This window comes from Blennius ocellaris (assembly GCF_963422515.1).
Source record: "Blennius ocellaris genome assembly, chromosome: 3".
Taxonomy (NCBI): Eukaryota; Metazoa; Chordata; class Actinopteri; order Blenniiformes; family Blenniidae; genus Blennius; species Blennius ocellaris.
This window is the reverse complement of record NC_137652.1, coordinates 3589886-3607848: the sequence shown is the minus strand read 5'-3', so window position 1 is coordinate 3607848 and position 17963 is coordinate 3589886. Positions and strand designations below refer to the sequence as shown.

At 46.6% G+C, this 17963-nt stretch overlaps 2 protein-coding genes across 2 annotated transcripts; one reads left to right on the top strand and one right to left on the bottom strand.

Annotated features, from left to right (window-relative positions):
- Positions 1-19: 19 nt before the first annotated feature.
- On the bottom strand, positions 20-9374 carry clgn (calmegin). The gene is made up of 15 exons (XM_080520763.1): positions 9240-9374; positions 7443-7718; positions 7279-7352; positions 6627-6685; positions 5981-6122; positions 5823-5904; positions 5447-5639; positions 4732-4921; positions 4531-4644; positions 4290-4446; positions 3109-3324; positions 2907-3023; positions 1600-1741; positions 1347-1510; positions 20-1201 (listed from the first exon to the last, which is right to left on the bottom strand). The coding sequence occupies exons 2-15, from the start codon at positions 7716-7718 to the stop codon at positions 1127-1129; spliced, it is 2001 nt and encodes a 666-aa protein (XP_080376889.1). The 5' UTR covers positions 9240-9374; the 3' UTR covers positions 20-1126.
- Positions 9375-10115: 741 nt separating this feature from the next.
- On the top strand, positions 10116-17430 carry exosc9 (exosome component 9). The gene is made up of 12 exons (XM_080518536.1): positions 10116-10281; positions 10468-10562; positions 11186-11305; positions 11612-11714; positions 12543-12680; positions 13474-13556; positions 13641-13773; positions 15049-15137; positions 15638-15784; positions 15871-16031; positions 17042-17117; positions 17220-17430. Exons 1-12 carry the CDS (start codon positions 10216-10218, stop codon positions 17278-17280), a joined length of 1272 nt encoding a protein of 423 aa, XP_080374662.1. The 5' UTR covers positions 10116-10215; the 3' UTR covers positions 17281-17430.
- The last annotated feature ends 533 nt before the right edge of the window (positions 17431-17963 follow it).

The window sequence follows — 17963 nt, the reverse complement described above, 5'->3', positions numbered from 1 at the left end:
CTTTTGTATTAAATAAGTTTTTATTTTTTCCAAGAGCAATGTACAATTTGCAAACAAATGTAAACGGGGGGGGGAAATCTGCCACCATGTGGCCGTAGGGTGAACTACAAAAAGCCTGGAGACGATAAAGATGCGGAGCAGAACGTGCCCCTGGTCCTCCAGGAGACCGGCAGGACGGATCCCGGCAGGTCTCCGGCCGGAGGAGGAGGACGAACCACATCGTACCACGTCTCATAATCTCGAACCCGACTGGAGGCGAAGGCATTCAAACGAAAAATTAAAAAAAATAAAAAAATAATCCCTTGTCTTAAAGCGGCAGGTTTTTGGAGGATCTGGCGAGCCGGAGTCGCCCCAAAGCTCCCGACTTCACGACGCTCAATAAATATGTCAGTGCTCACTTTGTTTAGTTGCGATAACTTAATAATAATAATTAAAAACAGAAAAACACAGAAAAGTAACTGATTCTTGTCACAAACTACCTTAAATCCAAAGATCGGAGTTTCCCCCCTCCCCCCACTTTTTTTTGTTTGTTTTTTGTTTTTTCAAAAAAAAAAAAAAAAAATGAAAGAGGTAATTTTTTAGCTCTAAACTGAGGCGACTTGTTCAGACGAGACGTTCCGACTTCATCTGGAACGTTCTCTCGTGTTCCCCCGAAGAACAAACGGAGCGGGAACGCTTAAGGATGGCGGCGTCCAGCGAGCTCGATGAAACATGGACACACACACGTGCGCACGCACACACACACACGCACACACACACACACACACACACACACACACTACAGCCTCGTTTCCGCTGCTCAGAACGTGAGCGTTCAGGTTTTGTGAGTTTTCGTGTGAAAACTGGTGGTTTTGTTGTCGTCGTCCCGTCACAGCGTGGAAACGAGGCTTGTATGTGTGTGTTTAGAAAGGACGAGGGGGGGGGGGGCTTAGCAGGCTGACAACGGGTGTGGAGGTGGGGGTGGGGGGGTGGAGTGGGGTGTGAGATGGAGGAGAACCTTTAAACTTGCAGAGGAAGACCGAGAGACGGGACGAGGGACGACGCGGTGGGGGGAGGGGGGGGGGTCTGTGTCCAGAGGGGGGTGGGGGTGGGGTTCCGTCTGGGTGGGGGGGTGGGGGCAGCCGCCTCAGTCTTTCCGTACCCTCCTCTTCCTCACAGCTTGTTTGTGGCTCTCCTCGGCCGAGTCTCCGCCGCTCTTCACCTGCAGGTCAAAGGTCATCACAGGGTCACATGACAAGCCAAACAGCAGCCACGACATCGGTCTCCATTACCCCCGGTGACCTCTGGGGGGGGCAGTGTTAAATACCCCCCCCCCCCTCCCCTCCCCCAACCCCGATGACACCGACCTCGTCTCCTGACGTTCTCTCTGGAGCTTTGCTGTCCTCCTGTCCTTCCTCCTCCTCCTCCTCCTCCTCCTCCTCCCCTGCTTTTCCAGGGTCTTGCTCTTCCTCCTCCTCCTCCTCCTCCTCCTCCTCCTCCTCTTCCTCCTCCTCCTCCTCTTCCTCAGCTTCTGCTGCTTTAGACATTAGACAAGGACGTTATTGCACGTTAGTTCAAATGTGCAAGCGTGTGTGTGTGCGTGTGTGTGTGTGTGTGTACCTGCAGCCGTCGCCGCAGCTCCTTTGTCCTCCTCGTCTGCCGCCGCCGCCTCCTCTTCCTCCTCCTCCTCCTCCTCTTCCTCCTCCTCCACCTCAGCCCGAGGAACGTCCGCCTTCTTGTACTTGTACTCGTCTTCTGGTTTCTACGACAGGAAGCAGTTTCACTCTGCATTCGCTCGTTTACGTTTCAAAAAAAGCCTCAAGATTCCCTCTGTGCTTCATTATTAGAGACTTTAAGGCGCCGAGACTTAAATAAAGTCGAGATATTTACTAACGGTAAAAGTAATTCCCCACCACGTTCCGTGTTTAAAGAAGAAGGATGAATGACATTCACACTCTTGAGATCCAAATCTTCTGTTTATTCTGGACGTTTTCCGAATCGCTTCAACTCCGGTGATCTTCACCCGTTCGTAATCGTTCAAATATCAAATCGTGCAGCTTTTCTGGCACTTTCCGGCTTTATCAAATCTCTTCAACTTTTAAAAATGTTCCAACTTTTGTGCAACTTTTTTCCCCAATGTTAACGGGTGGAGACATTTTTAACTCGCTATAACTTCTTCAAATCTGAACAGATTTCAACCATTTAACTTTTCAACTGTTCAACTTTATCACCTGTTTCAACTTTTTGAAACTTTTTCAACTTGAACCTTTTACAACTGACACTTTTTCAACTTTTTCAACTGTTTGACACTTTTTCAACTGTTTGACACTTTTTCAACTGTTTGATACTTTTTCAACTGTTTGACACTTTTTCAACTGTTTGACACTTTTTCAACTGATTGACACTTTTTCAACTGATTGACACTTTTTCAACTGTTTCAACTTTTTGAACCTTTTACAACTGACACTTTTTCAACTGTTTGACACTTTTTTAACTGACACTTTTTCAACTGTTTGACACTTTTTCAACTGATTGACACTTTTTCAACTGTTTCAACTTTTTGAACCTTTTACAACTGACACTTTTTCAACTGATTGACACTTTTTCAACTGATTGACACTTTTTCAACTGATTGACACTTTTTCAACTGTTTCAACTTTTTGAAACTTCTCAAGTTTTTTCTCACTTTTTTCAACTTTTTCAAAGCATTCCAGTCTACCTGCCGGCAGGCAGGCAGCAAAAAGCACTACAGTTTGCCAGCAGCATTCACACTATTATGCATTTGCCGCGGGAAATGCAGATCATCTAGTTTTGTTTTGTTTTTCAGCGATCTTTAGGTATTTAGAATTTTAAAAAAATAAAAATTAATCTATTTCCTGCGAAAACCATGAAATGATGGAGGAAGTGGGACGTCCGGCGGTTTGTACCTTGGGCCAGCAGAAGAGCACGGTGAGGCCCACCGGCAGGCCCACCGTCAGGATGTAGATCACCCAGAGCCACGGACGCTCCTCGGCCGCGATCATCAGCTGGGCGAAGATCCCCGGCTGGAGGGAGACACGCCGTCAGGAGGTCTAGGGACGTCTTTGGGGGGAAGGGGTGGTGGGGGAGGGGCGGCAGCAGACCACTCACCTCGTTGGCGCTGGCCACCAGCTTCTTCAGCCCCCAGCTGTCGGAGGCCCAGCGGTCGGCCACCTCCTTCTCAGAGGTGATGATGAAGTTGTCGAAGTAGATGTCGGAGGTCATGGACCACAGCTCCAGGCCCAGGGCCTTGATGGGGGTCATCCTGAAGGGCTGCAGGTCCTCGAAGTACTCCGGGTTGATGATCTTCCGGGGCTTCCAGACTCCCTGGACGTGGAAAGTGTGACGCGTTTTACTTACTGCCGGGGGAGACTGCTCATAAAAGAACTCTAACGATAACAATAGAAACAGTTTTCAGTCAAATTAAGGTCAATAATACATGTTTTCATTGCAGGTTTTACTCATTTATGCCTCATTTCTTAAACGTACCACTAGAGGGAGCGCACACGGCAGTCAGACAATCTAAAAATGCGAGTTTTTTTGTTTTTTTCCCCCATCTTTGGTGCTCGTTTGGTCGAGTTAAAACTCAGAAGGCCTTTTGTTTTTGCTTTTGTTATAATTGTTGTGATTATTTTGGTTTTTGCTCTGTTGTTGCTCAGGCTGGTTTGATCTCATGGCAGTTGGAAAATATTTAGATCACTGTGATTACTGTATTATTAAAAAGAGAAAAAAAAAGAAAAATGTATGTAGCACTAACAAGGGTATTGTATGTATCTCCCCACCCAGTTTATCTCTCTCTCTTTCCTCTCCTCTATCCTTTCACCCCAACCGGTCCACAGAATTCCTCCACCTCTGACTCTGGTTTCTACAAAGTTTCTCCCTGTTGGAGGAGTTTTTCCTTTCCAGTCTCAAACACACCTGCTTGCTCATGTGGATGTGTTGGGCTTTTCTATTTTCTCTATAAAAGCACATTGGAATGACTGTAATGTATTTAAAAATGTCTTTCTTTTTTTAAAATTAAAACAAAAAAAAAAACTCAGAAGGCAGAAGAATTATTAGAATTTAAAAAATGTGCGACACTGACGGAGATTATAAACTGAAGCTTTTCACACGCCCCCGTTGATTCAAGCTAATGTTTATGAAGTCACGGAAAACGAGCCTCTGAAGGTCTCTCCCGTCTCCTTTTTTTTTTTATAAGTTCTGCACCTTTTACCTTGAGCCGTTGTAAGTCTGCGTTTCCCCCTGGGGAGGAATAAAGCTCTCTACTCTGAAGGGGCTCAAACCCCCGTTACCTGGTAGTTGGAGTTGTCCACCAGCGCAGGTTTCCACTTGCCCTTGTACTGAGGGTTGTTGATCATCGGCCGTTTCCACACGCCACAGCCGGGCGCCGTCTCGCAGGCGGGGTTGGGGATCTGGGGGGCCTCCCACTCCCCGTCCATCTCCTCGTCCCTGTGGGACGAAAGACGCGTCAGCCGATCGCTGGGGAGAACCAGAGCGTCGCCAAAGGCAAAGCGGGGAGGGGCGTCTCTCTACCAGTCTTCTGGTTTCTCGGCGGCGGGGTCGGAGACGAACTCCGACTCGTAGTCCAACCAGCCCTCCGGCTTCAGAGCGTCGGGGTCTTCAACCTTCGCCGGCGCGTCCTCGTCCCTGCAACACACGGACACACCGGCGGTAAGACGACCGGCCCAACGGCGTCGATGGCGCGAGTGTGGCGGCGGCGGCGGCGTCGGTCACCAGTCGTCGGGCTTCACGGCCTCCGGGTCGGGGATCTTGGCCCTCTCGTCCCAGTCCTCCGGCTTGGAGTCGTTGGGGTCGTCGATCTCCTTGGGGGGGTTGACCGGGGGCACCACGTCCTCCAGCAGGTTGCCGCGGCCCACGCGGGACTGGTCCACGAACATCTCGTAGCTGTTGTCTGGATTGAGGACTGACACCGGGAGCTGGAGGTTAGTGGCCCGAGTTCATCCTCGGGGGGGGGGGGGGGGGGGGGCTCTGCCATGAACCTCTACATCTAATCCAGGAGTGGTCGATTAAGCTCAAGCTCAGAGACGCAAACGTCCCCTGAACTATTCTGAATCCTGACTGAACGACTCCGTTTGCCATCAAGGTTGAACAAAATGACTTGTGGGGTTCCCCAAGGCTCCGTCCTGGGCCCACTGCTGCTCACATGTTAAGCGTACCTGGGCCCAGGAGGCGTCCACTGGCTCAGTCTGGATTACAAAAAGATAGAACTACGCAGATTCACAGATTTAGTCAAACTTTCACCAGATTCACAAACATTTTAAGTGTTTCCAGAGGAAAAGAGGGACACTGTTCAAACCGTGAGGTTACAAACCCAGTGGATCCGACTCCTCGCGCACAGAAAGGCCCAGAACTTAATTCATTCTCAGACTAGTCAAGGTCTTTCCCTACAGCTCCAGTACAAATGAAGTTCTACGCGAGTTCCACCCACCCAGCGTGTAGAGGTGGGTCTTCTTGTCGGTGTAGAACTTCTTGAGGTCGACGTCGGGCCTCTTGGCGTGCTTCTCCTCCACGTCCTTGTTGAGCGGGTTCTTGTGGCGGAAGATGAAGTGCAGCTTGTAGTCCTCGCCGCACTTGTCCGGTCCGAACATGATGGAGTACGGCGTGCGGTCGTGGAACTGCTCCTGCGGGGACAAACGGCGAAGAGGAAGAGGAAGAAGAACGAGTCAATCTTTGGAAGGGACCCCGGTTTGCAGACTCAAAAAACAAACAAACAAAAAAACCCCACAACTTTTATGCGTTTTTAACTTGTTTAATAAAGAATCTGTTGCTCTGTGGATCTTCAGCCGTGAAAAGAAACAACTCACCAGGTTGAGAGCTCCACCGTCTGACAGCAGTTTGATGTACGCTCCCCCGCAGTCGATGCCGTCCTGGAAATTCACCTCGTACCTGAAACACACCGAGGTTCCGTCAGGTTATGTCCAAGTGTGTGTGTGTGTGTGTGTGTGTGTGTGCGTGCACTCACTGGACAACCAGAGGCTCGTCCTGGAAGACGAAGGGTTTGTCCAGCAGGGCGGCGATGGCGTGGTGTTTGGCTCTGGACTTGAGGACGAGGCCCTGGTCGCCGGGGACCTTGTTCTCCTTCAGCTGCTCCACGGCCCACTTCCCTACGGCGGAACAGGAAGTGACGGAACAGGAAGTGACAAAACAGGAAGCGACGGAAACGGAAGTGACGAAACAGGAAGTGATGAAACAGGAAGCAACGCGGCGGGAAGAGTGGTTCGTAGCCACACAAACGTGTCGATGTTCATGTTGCCATGGAAACGTGGCATATAAACTTTAATGACCACAACCTACTGTGGAAAGATGCAAAGTTACGGATAAAAACGCCCAAAGAAGAACTTTTTTTAAAAAAGACATTTGACTTGAGAATTTTCACATTAAACACCTTTTGTGTGTTTTGATCCAATTAGTCAGAATCGTCAGCGTTGTCTTGCATTTTAATTTCTTTTGAGTCGTCTCGAAACGACCAAATATTTCATGAGATATTAACTCAACAACTTCCTCTTTTTGCAAATAAGTTGTTTGCATGTGTTTAAACACATCCAGACTAGTGGGGAAAGACTGAATCACGCCGGAGGAGGAGGAGAAGAAGAATACAGTGGACAAACCGTCATATTTGGCGATGTCGTCGTCTGCGTCCTCCTTCACGGTCTTCGACTGCTGCCACCTGCAAAGAGTCGAGTCGCAGTGTTTTGGATCAACTGGTCTCCCTGTTAACTGGTGCCGTTTCACAACTGAAGTTTAAAGACCAAAACCAAAACCAAAACCCAGATCCGTCCTGGCGAACGCCGTTTGAACGCACGTCTGCGAAAGCTTAAAGTACCGCCAAGTTTCGTTTGTCGTATTTTAACATCGGCTGCTGGCAGAAGTCACCACTTAACAGGGGCACCAATGAAACCGAAACACCGGAGGGTGACGCGCCGTCGTAACAATCCACGTTTTGAAAAAATGTGTTATTAATAAACATATCCTATTTTTCAGGTTTGGTCCAGAATGGAGGAAACGGCACATCCACATCCACTTTAGATGAAAACAGACTTAAATCTATATTTAGTTTCTACCCCTTGTAACCACGTTTGGCGCTTTAAAGGTCATAGAAAGTGTAAAGGTACGTAAACTGTCGAGCACAGATTTTCAATAGTTTGACGTTTGAGGAAAGCCGAGCGACGTCGAGCTCAACCGTCCCGCAGTTTGACGTCAATCGGTTTAACTTGACGCCGTTCAGTTAAGAAGTTGTTTCAACATGAATCCACACTTTACTTGTCCAGCGTTCCCTCGTCGAACGTTTCCGCAAAGTAAACGTCTCCGGTGGGGACGGGGGTCTTGTAGGTCACCTGGACGAACGGCGAAAAACATGAAGTGAGTAAATGTCAAGTCAGCTTTTTTTTTGTTTTTGTTTTTAATAAATAAATAAATAAACTGACCTCGAATGACACGTCGGGTTCTGCCGCGGCCTTCCCCCCGGTCTCCTCATAGGAAAGCTCTTCATCCATCACCGTCGCTTCCTCCTCCTCCTCCTCCACCTCCACCTCCTCCTCCTCCTCGTCCATCAGGACCTGCATCTCCTCCTCGTCCAGGCCCAGGTCTTCGTCATCCAGGTCCAACATGTGAGACTCCGGCTGCTCCTCCAGGGCCGCCATGGCCGCCGCCAGCGAGGACAGGAGGAGCAGTCGACACACCCAACCTCGGTCCAGCTTCATCTGCAGGGAGGAGGAGGAGGAGGAAGAGGAGGGGAGACAGGTGTGAGGAGGTAGTTTATTTATGGAGAGCAGGGGAATGTGTGTGTGTGTGTGTGTCAGTGATCTAAATACAGCACACTGTGTAAAATGATGAAGGGATGAGTGAAGAGATGGAGGTCACATTAGATGTCTTCCACCCCCCCCCCCCCCCCCACACACACACACACACACAATCTTTCCATCGATCCTCCAATCGGCACTTTTCTCTGCTGGGGAACATTTCGCCATCAGGACGAACCACAAAAACACGTTTCCTCTCCTCCTTTCAGACGAGGTGCTGAGTAACGCCTTCATTCGCTTATCGATCGGCGAGCGGCAGGAAATGAAAGATGGCTGCAGACGGCTCAGCGGCACGCTGTACCTCACTTCTCATCAAGGAGGAGGAGGTGAAGATGGAGGAGGAGGAGGAAGATGAAGGACCGACGAGAACAAGCAGCACGAGGATTTCATCTTTGACAAAAAAGATGAAAGTCCTCAAGTCTCTAAGATATTAAGTCTCATTTGTTTATAAAATGTATTTTTCTGACATCAAAGGGAACGTCAAAGTCTCTAATGTAACGCAGCGACTGTCCACTAGTCGGAGCTGCAGAGTCCTCAGACGGACATTTCTCTCTCAGGACAGACGATCGCAGCGTCTCTCCGCTAACTTCAACGTTGTTTTGTCTAGAAAACGTGTATTTTCAGCGAGACCCGACGCCCAAAACGACACAAACGTTTTCCATTTTCACTTTAATACGTCGTCGTGTAAAACGAGGCCTAATTTCCCCCAAAGCGCCACGTGGAAGATTAACAACCCGAGACGTAACCCAACTTCAGTTTTGCTCAATCCGAAAAAATCTCTTCATACAAAGCTTTTATTTCCCCCCCCCCCATGATATTTAAGAGCGACTCTTGTTTCGCTTCATGGCGGCCTGGGATATGTACTATATCGTTCAGAGCTGTGTACGGGGAGGGAAAAAATATTATTTTGGCTCATTTGACAGGAACCTCGGAGTCTGGAAATCCCGATTAAATATCTTTACATACCTACAAAACATATTTTCCATCACCTGTCTTTGTGGTAACGTTTGCTCTGCCAGCCAAGCTGCTCGACTCAACCAATAATGTAATAACAGACAATAACAACGTGATGAAGCCGATAACGACGGTCATTTGTATGAGATTTAGGGGATTTCGCAGTGACTCCGCGAGGTCCGGTCAACCGGAGCCGGGCGGCCTCGTTGCGGCCCGCGGGCCTCACGCTGCTAGCCCGCCGCTAGCTCTTCACCATAACATCGCAATATCCGACGAATCGACGAGCCGAAACGAGAGGCACGCGGATTAAACGGACGCTGCCGTTGGAGAAACACGAGATTCGATCGTTTGTGTTGGTACAAAGACGCGGGTGGAAGTGTGTTTTGGAGCCGCAGGAATGAATGGATAGCTGTTAGCATGCTACGTTAGCGTTGATGGAGCGGCGGCACGCGCGCACACAAAACAAACCTTCGAGACCTTTTCTCTGTCTTTGTCGCGGGAATAAAAACTCCTGGGTTCAAACTGCTTCGATAAAAAATAACAAAACCCAGAAAGAATGTTGAACGTGTCCGGCCCGCGGGGAGTGCAACCGGGATCCGGAGGGGGAGGACAACGGAAGAGCACAGTTATGTTACGCGGAGGGGAGGGGGGGAGGGCCACGGGTCGGGAACAGCCTGAATAACGGAGAAATACTGCGCGTGCGCACCTCGAGCGCCACCGGTGCATTCAAGGACCTCCCAAAGTGTTGGAGAGGATTTCAGATCATGACGAGAAACTTCTCAAATTTGTCTCGAATTCAAGCTAGAACCATTTGATATTCCTTTAAAAGGGTGTGTGTGTGTGTGTGTGTGTGGGGGGGGGGGGTAAACAGTAAAGCTTCATGTGTAAAATATAGATATTATAAATACTATATTAAATACAGTAAAATGTTTATTAAAAGTTAGGAAATAGCATATAATATTAATAAAAGTTACATCTAAAACTTTTCTAGATAAAGGTAGCAAAATAAGCAATAAGTAGGCTATTTGTTGTACATTTATGCATCAAAACATACGAAGACTGAGGCGGCTTTAGATATTTCTAAATTACGAGTCTTTTGTAAGTCATTGAATGCACCACATCACCCTGCTGGATTCCAAAGTAAAGCTTTGACGCTGGTTAATTATTATTTATCTCAAGCAATAAGAATATCAATAAAAAGCCACAAAGCTGATGATAAAGTAATTCTAGCCCACCAGGGTAGAAACCAGAGAATGAAAGCCAAATAAACACAAATAAGAAACACATTTATTCTGCGTTTTGATGACGTACGGATGTACTTCCGGTTCAGACGTCAGGCGACAGTAATGGCGGCCACGTGTGTTTTGGATCTTTGAATGAAAATATTGATCTAAAAGTGTAATTTAACCAGAATAAAAGAGATTATATTGAAAATAAAAAAAAGATGAAAGACACTCCGCTGTCCAACTGTGAGCGGGACTTTATTCTGAAGGCCATCGAAGAGAAAAAGGTGACTTTTGAATCAGTTTGACTTGAATGTAACAGAGAATCATGTTCGGAGGTAATTAATTGTAAAGATTTGCTATTGTTGTGGAAGTTAAGTTTAAAGGAGATGATTTTATTTTTTGACTCGATGAGCTCCAATAACGTACACATAGTTTTATGAGTGATGCGTTCACGACCCTCTGTTATGCAGCGCCTGGATGGACGGCAGACTTACGACTTCCGAAAGATAAAGATCACGTTTGGAACCGATTATGGATGCTGCTTCGTGGATCTGGGAAAAACCAGGTGAAGTTCTATCCGACACGTCTGCAGAGGAACGTTCATGCGTAATTACTGAGTAACGAGCCTGGATAGCACGTCCAGTGTCCCCCGCCTGGTGCATTCACTGTCCCCTGCGTGGTGCATTCACTGTCTCCTGCATGGTGCATTCATTTGTCTCCTGAATGGTGCATTCACTGTCCCCTGCGTGGTGCACTACTGTCCCCTGCGTGGTGCATTCACTGTCTCCTGCGTGCTGCATTCACTGTCCCCTGCGTGGTGCATTCACTGTCTCCTGCATGGTGCATTAATTTGTCTCCTGCGTGGTGCATTCACTGTCCCCTGCGTGGTGCATTCACTGTCTCCTGCGTGGTGCATTCACTGTCCCCTGCATGGTGCATTCACTGTCCCCTGCATGGTGCATTCACTGTCCCCTGCATGGTGCATTCATTTGTCTCCTGCGTGGTGCATTCACTGTCTCCTGCGTGGTGCACTACTGTCCCCTGCATGGTGCATTCACTGTCCCCTGCATGGTGCATTCATTTGTCTCCTGCATGGTGCATTCACTGTCTCCTGCGTGGTGCACTACTGTCCCCTGCGTGGTGCATTCACTGTCCCCTGCTCTGAGTTGTACATGTTGTGGTCTTCAGGGTCATGGCTCAGGTCTCCTGTGAGCTGGTGGCTCCGAAGGAGAGTCGGCCCAACGAGGGGATCATGTTCTTCAACATCGAGCTGTCGCCCATGGCGTCTCCGGCGTTCGAGCAGGGACGGTGAGGAGTTATTAAAATCTCGCTACGAATCCTGAAAGATTTGTGTGTGTGGTTCGTATGTGATTTGCAGAATAACAAAATGTGTATTGTGCCACCAGCATTTTGTATTCATTGATTTAAAAAAAAAACATAAAAATTTGGGTGGAAATTGTGAAATGTGTGTCTGTTTGTTTATTCTTTCAATCTGATTTTTCTACATGGAAATGCTAAATAAAGAGGATTAAGTCTCAGAAATGAGGATTTACAAAAAAATATATAAACGTGTGTGTGTGTGTGTGTGTGTGTGTGTTTTGCTTGCCTCCTCAGGCAGTCGGAGCTGTCGGTGAAGCTGAACCGGCAGCTGGAGAGATGTCTGCGGAACTCCAAGTGCATCGATACCGAGTCTCTGTGTGTGGTGGCTGGAGAGAAGGTCACACACACACACACACACACACACACACACACACACACACACACACACACACACACACACACACACACACACACACACACACACACACACACACACACACACACACACACACACACACACACTCCGTTACACACACACACACACACACTCCGTTACACAGTTACACACACACACACACCGTTACACACTCCAGTTACACACACACACACACACACAGGCATACAGTTACACGCACACACACACAAAGTTGCACACACACAATCACAGTTTTACACTTACACACACAGTTACACACACACACACAGTTACACCCACACAATCACAGTTTTACACTTACACACACACAGTTTTACACACACACACAGTTACACCCACACACAGTTACACACACACACACAGTTACACACACACACACACACACACACACACACACACACACACACACACACACACACACACACACACACACACACACACACACACACACACAGTTACACCCACACACACACACACACACACACACACACACACACACACACACAGTTACACGCACACACAGTTACACACACACACACCCATACAACTACATTCACACACACACACACTCACAGTTTTACACTTACACACACATACACACACACACAGTTACACGCACACAGTTACACACACAGTTACACACACACACACACACACACGCATACAGTTACACACACATACACACCCACACACCCACACAGTTACACACACACACACACACACACACACACACACACACACACCCGAGCGCACACGGTGACGGCGCTCCGCTCCCTCGGTTGTGTTCAGGTGTGGCAGATCCGAGTGGACGTCAGCATGCTGAACAACGACGGGAACCTGATGGACGCCGCCAGCGTGGCCGCCATCACGGCGCTGTGTCACTTCAGGCGCCCCGAGGTCGGCATCCAGGGCGACGAGGTCACGGTGGTGAGTGAGCGACTGGCGGCGTGAGGAACAAACCCCCGGCTCGAATCCCCGCGCCTGTGATTCGTTTGGGTTTTGACTGTTGAAAAGCACCAAGAAATGTGTTGTTTTTGATGCTATAATGCAGAGTTTTTCAACCTTTTTGAGCAAAGGAGCACTTTTTTCTTTGGAAACATCTGGAGGCACACCACCACCACCACCCGGAAATGTTAAAATGTGAAACTCTGCAGCCTCTATTAACAATATAAAGTCATTCTCATCAAAGTTTTATCAACAGGAATCAAATAAATACAGAAAAAAAGTATTTCCCAATTTCTTTTTTTTAATAGTGCCTCCCTCAGTGTGAAACCTGGACCTGATGGATGAAGAGCTGAGATCCTGGTTCACATTCTTCCTTTTCAAAAACTTCTCCATCACTGTCACTGACACAGTACTTTGATACAAGATGGTAGCAGGAGGTGGAGATTAACCACACTGACGTCTGTCACTTTCCATTTCACCGGCACAGTTCTGTGCTGCCCTCTAGTGGCGAAGAGTATTTATACACGATTACTCTACAACACTGTCGGCTGTGAGAGCAAATGTTTTTTTTAGGAAAAAAATGTGAAATTGGGTAATTTCCCACGGCACACCTGACGAGATCTCGCGGAAACACCAGTGTGCCGCGGCACAGTGGTTGAAAAACACTGCTATAATGAATAAAGTGTAATTGAATTCAACTGTAGTGCCAGTGTGCGACCACCAGGCGGCGCGGCGAGTCGCTCTCGGTTCAAAGCTGCTGTGTTTGCGCCCTCAGTACGGCCCGGAGGAGCGAGACCCCATCCCGCTCAGCATCTACCACATGCCCATCAGCGTCAGCTTCTCCTTCTTCCAGCAGGGGTCAGGCTTTCCCCACGTCATCTTTTCTTTCTTCCTGCTCTCCGGCTTGTTTTTTTCACGGCGTCCGTTCCTCCGCCCGTTCAGGACGTTCCTGCTGGTGGACCCGTGCGAGAGGGAGGAGCGGGTGATGGACGGCCTGCTGATGATCGCCATGAACAAGCACCGGGAGATCTGCTCCATCCAGTCCAGCGGCGGCATCATGCTGCTGAAGGAGCAGGTGAGACGACCCCCCCCCCCACCCTAAGCTCCGCCCACGACGAGCTCGCTGCTCCGTTACGACGGGGGGGTGAATGTACATAGACGTCTTCATTCTAGAAGTTGAAATGACTGTAATAGACGCTGGATTCCCGCGTAAGGCGTCGCTCCAGCTGGCAGCTCATTGGCTTTTAAAGCTGTCAATCAAATGTGGGACACGCCCCCTCCGGTTTTATACAAACGCATGTAGATTAAACTGCGATTTGAACGACATAGAAGGCGGGATGATCGACTGGAAAACTTTAATAATGAAGTAAAAATATGAATTACGAACGGTATTGTTGGTTTTAATCGTCGTTACGGAGACGTAGCGGGAGTAAAATCACACGCGGCCACTTTGCAGGCAAGTTGGGTTGAAATCCAACGTTTTCCCACGATGTGACCCAGAACATCTCTGACCTGGGGACAGTTTTGAAGCCAGACTTTTTTTTTTTTTTTAAGTTCTTAACAGACAATGCTCAGTTGAACAGTGTCTTTTTTTTAAAAAAATGTATTAATTTAAAAAACTATATATTTTTTGAAGTTCTTAACAGACAATGCTCAGTTGAACAGTGTCCATATATTTTTTTAATACATTTTTTTTATAATTTTTTTTTTTTTTTTTTGAAGCCAGACTTTTTTGTTGTTGAAGTTTTTAACAATGCTCAGTTGAACAGTGTCTTTTTTTTAAATTAGAATTTTTTTTTTTTATTAATTTGAAAACATTTCTATTTTTTTTTTTTTTTAAACCAGATTTTTGTTTTTGAAGTTTTTAACAATGCTCAGATGAACAGTGTCTTTTTTTTTTTATTTGAATTTTTTTTTAAATTAATTTTAAAACATTTCTATTTTTTTTTTTTTTAAACCAGACTTTTTGTTTTTGAAGTTTTTAACAATGCTCAGATGAACAGTGTCTTTTTAAATTTTAAAATAAAAATAAAAAAATTTAATTAAACATTTTTTTTTTTCAAGCCAGACTTTTAACATGTGCCAGTTTGTAACAAACCAGGTGAAAATGCCCCGATTTGTGAAGCCGACTCAAAGAAAGGCAAAGAAACGCCATGAAAATACTTTTTTTTCCAGAGAAGTTCTATAGAATAAAATGCATGAATGGACTTTTTCCACGTTAACAAGCGGCGGCTTGTCGAAAAGTCGAAAATGCACTTTTATGTTCTCGGGTCATGTTTCTCGTCGGGAGGTCAGATTGCTTCACGAGCGTCAACAACTCTGCGTTTGTTGCCTGTTTGTTGTTCTGCAGGTGATGAGATGCAGCAAAATCGCCGCCGTCAAAGTGTCTGAGATCACGGAGCTCATCGGCGCGGCGCTGCTCAATGACAAAACGGCCCGGTGAGAGGCTTTGATTTTGTTTGTTTTCCCGCACGTGTGCATCTGCAGTTTGTTTACTTTTGCAACTTATTTTTAATTAACAGCACAATTTCTCTGAATTAATTGGACTTAATCACACTTTTCTTTCACATATCCTGTCATTTTTTTATTGGACTTTTTTTAGTGTAAATTTACAACTTTTAATTAATCTCAATTAATTCAGTGAACCTGTGCGATATGGATAATTTAGAAATGTTACGAGATGGATTATGTCATACCTGGTAGTGTTTTTTTGTTTTGTTTTGTTTTTTTAATAAAAAAAAATTATTTTTAAATACATTAGTCATTCCAATGTGCTTTTATATTGAAAATAGAAAAGCCCAACATATCCAACCCTGCTGGCGGGAAGTGGAACTGCGCCGCCAAGTGAATTTGTCATTTGTCGCTCCGCTGCAGCTTTTCCCTTATTAATCAACATACGTCGTGTTTGTTTTGTTTTTGTTTTGTTCCCCCCGTCTCAGGAAAGCCGGCGGTCGCTGCGGTTTCGCCGAGTCGATGCCTCAGGAGCGCATCACCGCTCTGAAGACGGACGAGACGGCGGTGGAGACGGCGGACGTGACGGAGCGCGCCAACGACATCGTGGACAAAGCCGAGGCGCCGTCTCAGACGTATCCTGAGAAAATGGTTCCTTATTTTTTTTTTTATAAAATTTTTTTTTTTTAAACCGTTTACCTCCTTGACCCGCGAGACGCAGGGTCCCGTCCCCGCTTGTCCCCGCTCCGGGGGTGGGACAGGTGGGACAGAACTCCTGGGGGCTTCAGGAGGAAGACGACGACGACGGCGAGGAGGAGGAGGATGATGAAGAAGAAGAAACAAAGATGGAGACGGAACCACAGGAGAAGAAAAAAGGACGAGGTTTGTGACACTTTTAAAGGCCCAGTGAAATGTAAAACACTACTTTGTTAAAAAACGATAGTTGGGGTACTACTTGTAAGGTTCCTCCGACTCTGCCCCACCACTGTTGTCGCTTAACAAAGTTATTTGAATTTTGAATCTCCAGCCGAGGAAGTCGGGGGAATCCTTCTTCGTGGGCGTGACGTCAAGAGATGTTCAGATCTCCATCTGTTGTGTTTATATCGGCCTGTTTCCTCTTAAATATCCAAGTTTTTACAGTGTTTTGAAGTTATAGTCGGCGTTTTATGAGCCTTGACGAAAGATTGAGCCTGGAAGAGACCAGAGAGAGGAGAAAAGGAGCACGGGCGGCGGGAGCGGCTAGCCGTTAGCTCGCTCGGCTAGCGGGAGCTAGCCGCTAGCTCGGGCGGCTAGTAGACGATCAAGTAATACCTGGACTCATCTTCGGTGATTCAGTCAGAAAAGCGCTTCGACATGATCCAGGAATTCGTTCTGCCAAAAGTCAGGACTCAAAGCCTCAAAGGTGAAAAGTGGCGGCTGCTGAGGCGAGGAGACGAGGACGAATGGAGGACGAAGCGTCTTCTGCTTCCTCAAACATGTTCCAGACGGGGTCACCGATGGCAGAACGACCTTCTGTGTCTTCTTCATCAATCACTGGGTTTGAAATGATGATGATGATGAAATATGGTTAAATTCAGCCTCTTCGTGGTCAAAACTCTGATCCTCCATAATGTAAACACAACTTGGGCGTGTGCACAACTCGTGATGTCACTCTATTATTGTCAGAAGCTCCGCCCAGCAGAGGAAATAGCGCCGTTTATCGGCTATTTTCTGGCAGATTGCCGTGTTTTAACATTTTAGCCTTCAGCCAGTTAGCATAAAAAGTGTCTCTAGAAGCGACGGCCAGAGTGTTTTGGAGGTCGAGTTTTCATTTCACTAGGACTTTAAATATCAATAAAAAAAATTCTGCGACCGGTTCTTTAAAGAAGCGATTCGGTGTTTTTGCTTCGCAGGCGATGTGGTGCAAATATCGGACAGTGAGGAAGAGGAAGTGGTCATTCTTCATCCAGACACGGCAGACAAAGCAAAGCAAGTACTTTCTGTTCCCCTCCAAAATACAGGAGTTTATACTCGCAAGTGATTTGCAGCTTTGACACAGTGACCATTGATTTGTTTTTCTCTTGCTTTCAGAAATTCCAGTTCCCACCAGAAGGGGGCAGCAGCATCAAAGAAGAAAAGGCATAAGAAATGAGTGGCGCGTTTGTGATCTGCAGCACATTGAACTGTTTCTCAGCTTTATGGGAGCTTCACCTCTTTCTGGAAGCAGCCGGCAGACAAGTGCACGTGAACCGTCTTGTGTCTCACAATGTTTTTTTTCTACTCATTAAAGTACGTCTTCAATATTTTCATCCAAATTAAGGAGTTGGAAATCACTTTCTTCCTCTTGTTCTGCACACTGCAGGTTACAGGTTGATGTATGTATGTAACTTGTATGGCCTTTTAACTTTTAAGCCCTTTGGTAGAGAATGTGTTATATTTGTTTGTTGTTTTTTTTCATTCCAGAAAACAAAACAGCAAAGAAACAATGTTTGATGTTTTTGTTCTTGGTGTAATTGTTAAAGTAGCAGTTTCAAAACACCAGAGAAGGACATTATCAATGCATGAAGGGAAGGTTACGTTTGTATTTCTGCTAATCTTTCTACATTTGTGTAAAAAAAAAAAAAATCAGTTCCCATTTTGTTTTTGCAGCAGATGATAAAAGGTTACTTTAAAAAAATTTATATAAAAGAAAAAAAACATAGCTGTGTACTCTTTCAGTTTAGATATTTGTTTTTCATGGTTTGTGGGATAAAAAAAAAAAAAAAAAAGTTAGGTTCCACCGAGATTTGAACTCGGATCGCTGGATTCAGAGTCCAGAGTGCTAACCATTACACC

Bases quoted from the DNA above. Each gene is read 5' to 3' on its own strand.
- clgn (XM_080520763.1), bottom strand. From the start codon at position 7,718: ATGAAGCTGGACCGAGGTTGGGTGTGTCGACTGCTCCTCCTGTCCTCG. The intron at 7,353-7,442 runs GTCAGTTTATTT...CCGTTCGTCCAG, and splicing joins AACCCGACGTGTCATTCGAG to GTGACCTACAAGACCCCCGT. The intron at 4,922-5,446 runs GTGGGTGGAACT...TCCCGGTGTCAG, and splicing joins GACCCACCTCTACACGCTGG to TCCTCAATCCAGACAACAGC.
- exosc9 (XM_080518536.1), top strand. From the start codon at position 10,216: ATGAAAGACACTCCGCTGTCCAACTGTGAGCGGGACTTTATTCTGAAG. The intron at 11,715-12,542 runs GTCACACACACA...GGTTGTGTTCAG, and splicing joins GTGTGGTGGCTGGAGAGAAG to GTGTGGCAGATCCGAGTGGA. The intron at 12,681-13,473 runs GTGAGTGAGCGA...TTGCGCCCTCAG, and splicing joins AGGGCGACGAGGTCACGGTG to TACGGCCCGGAGGAGCGAGA.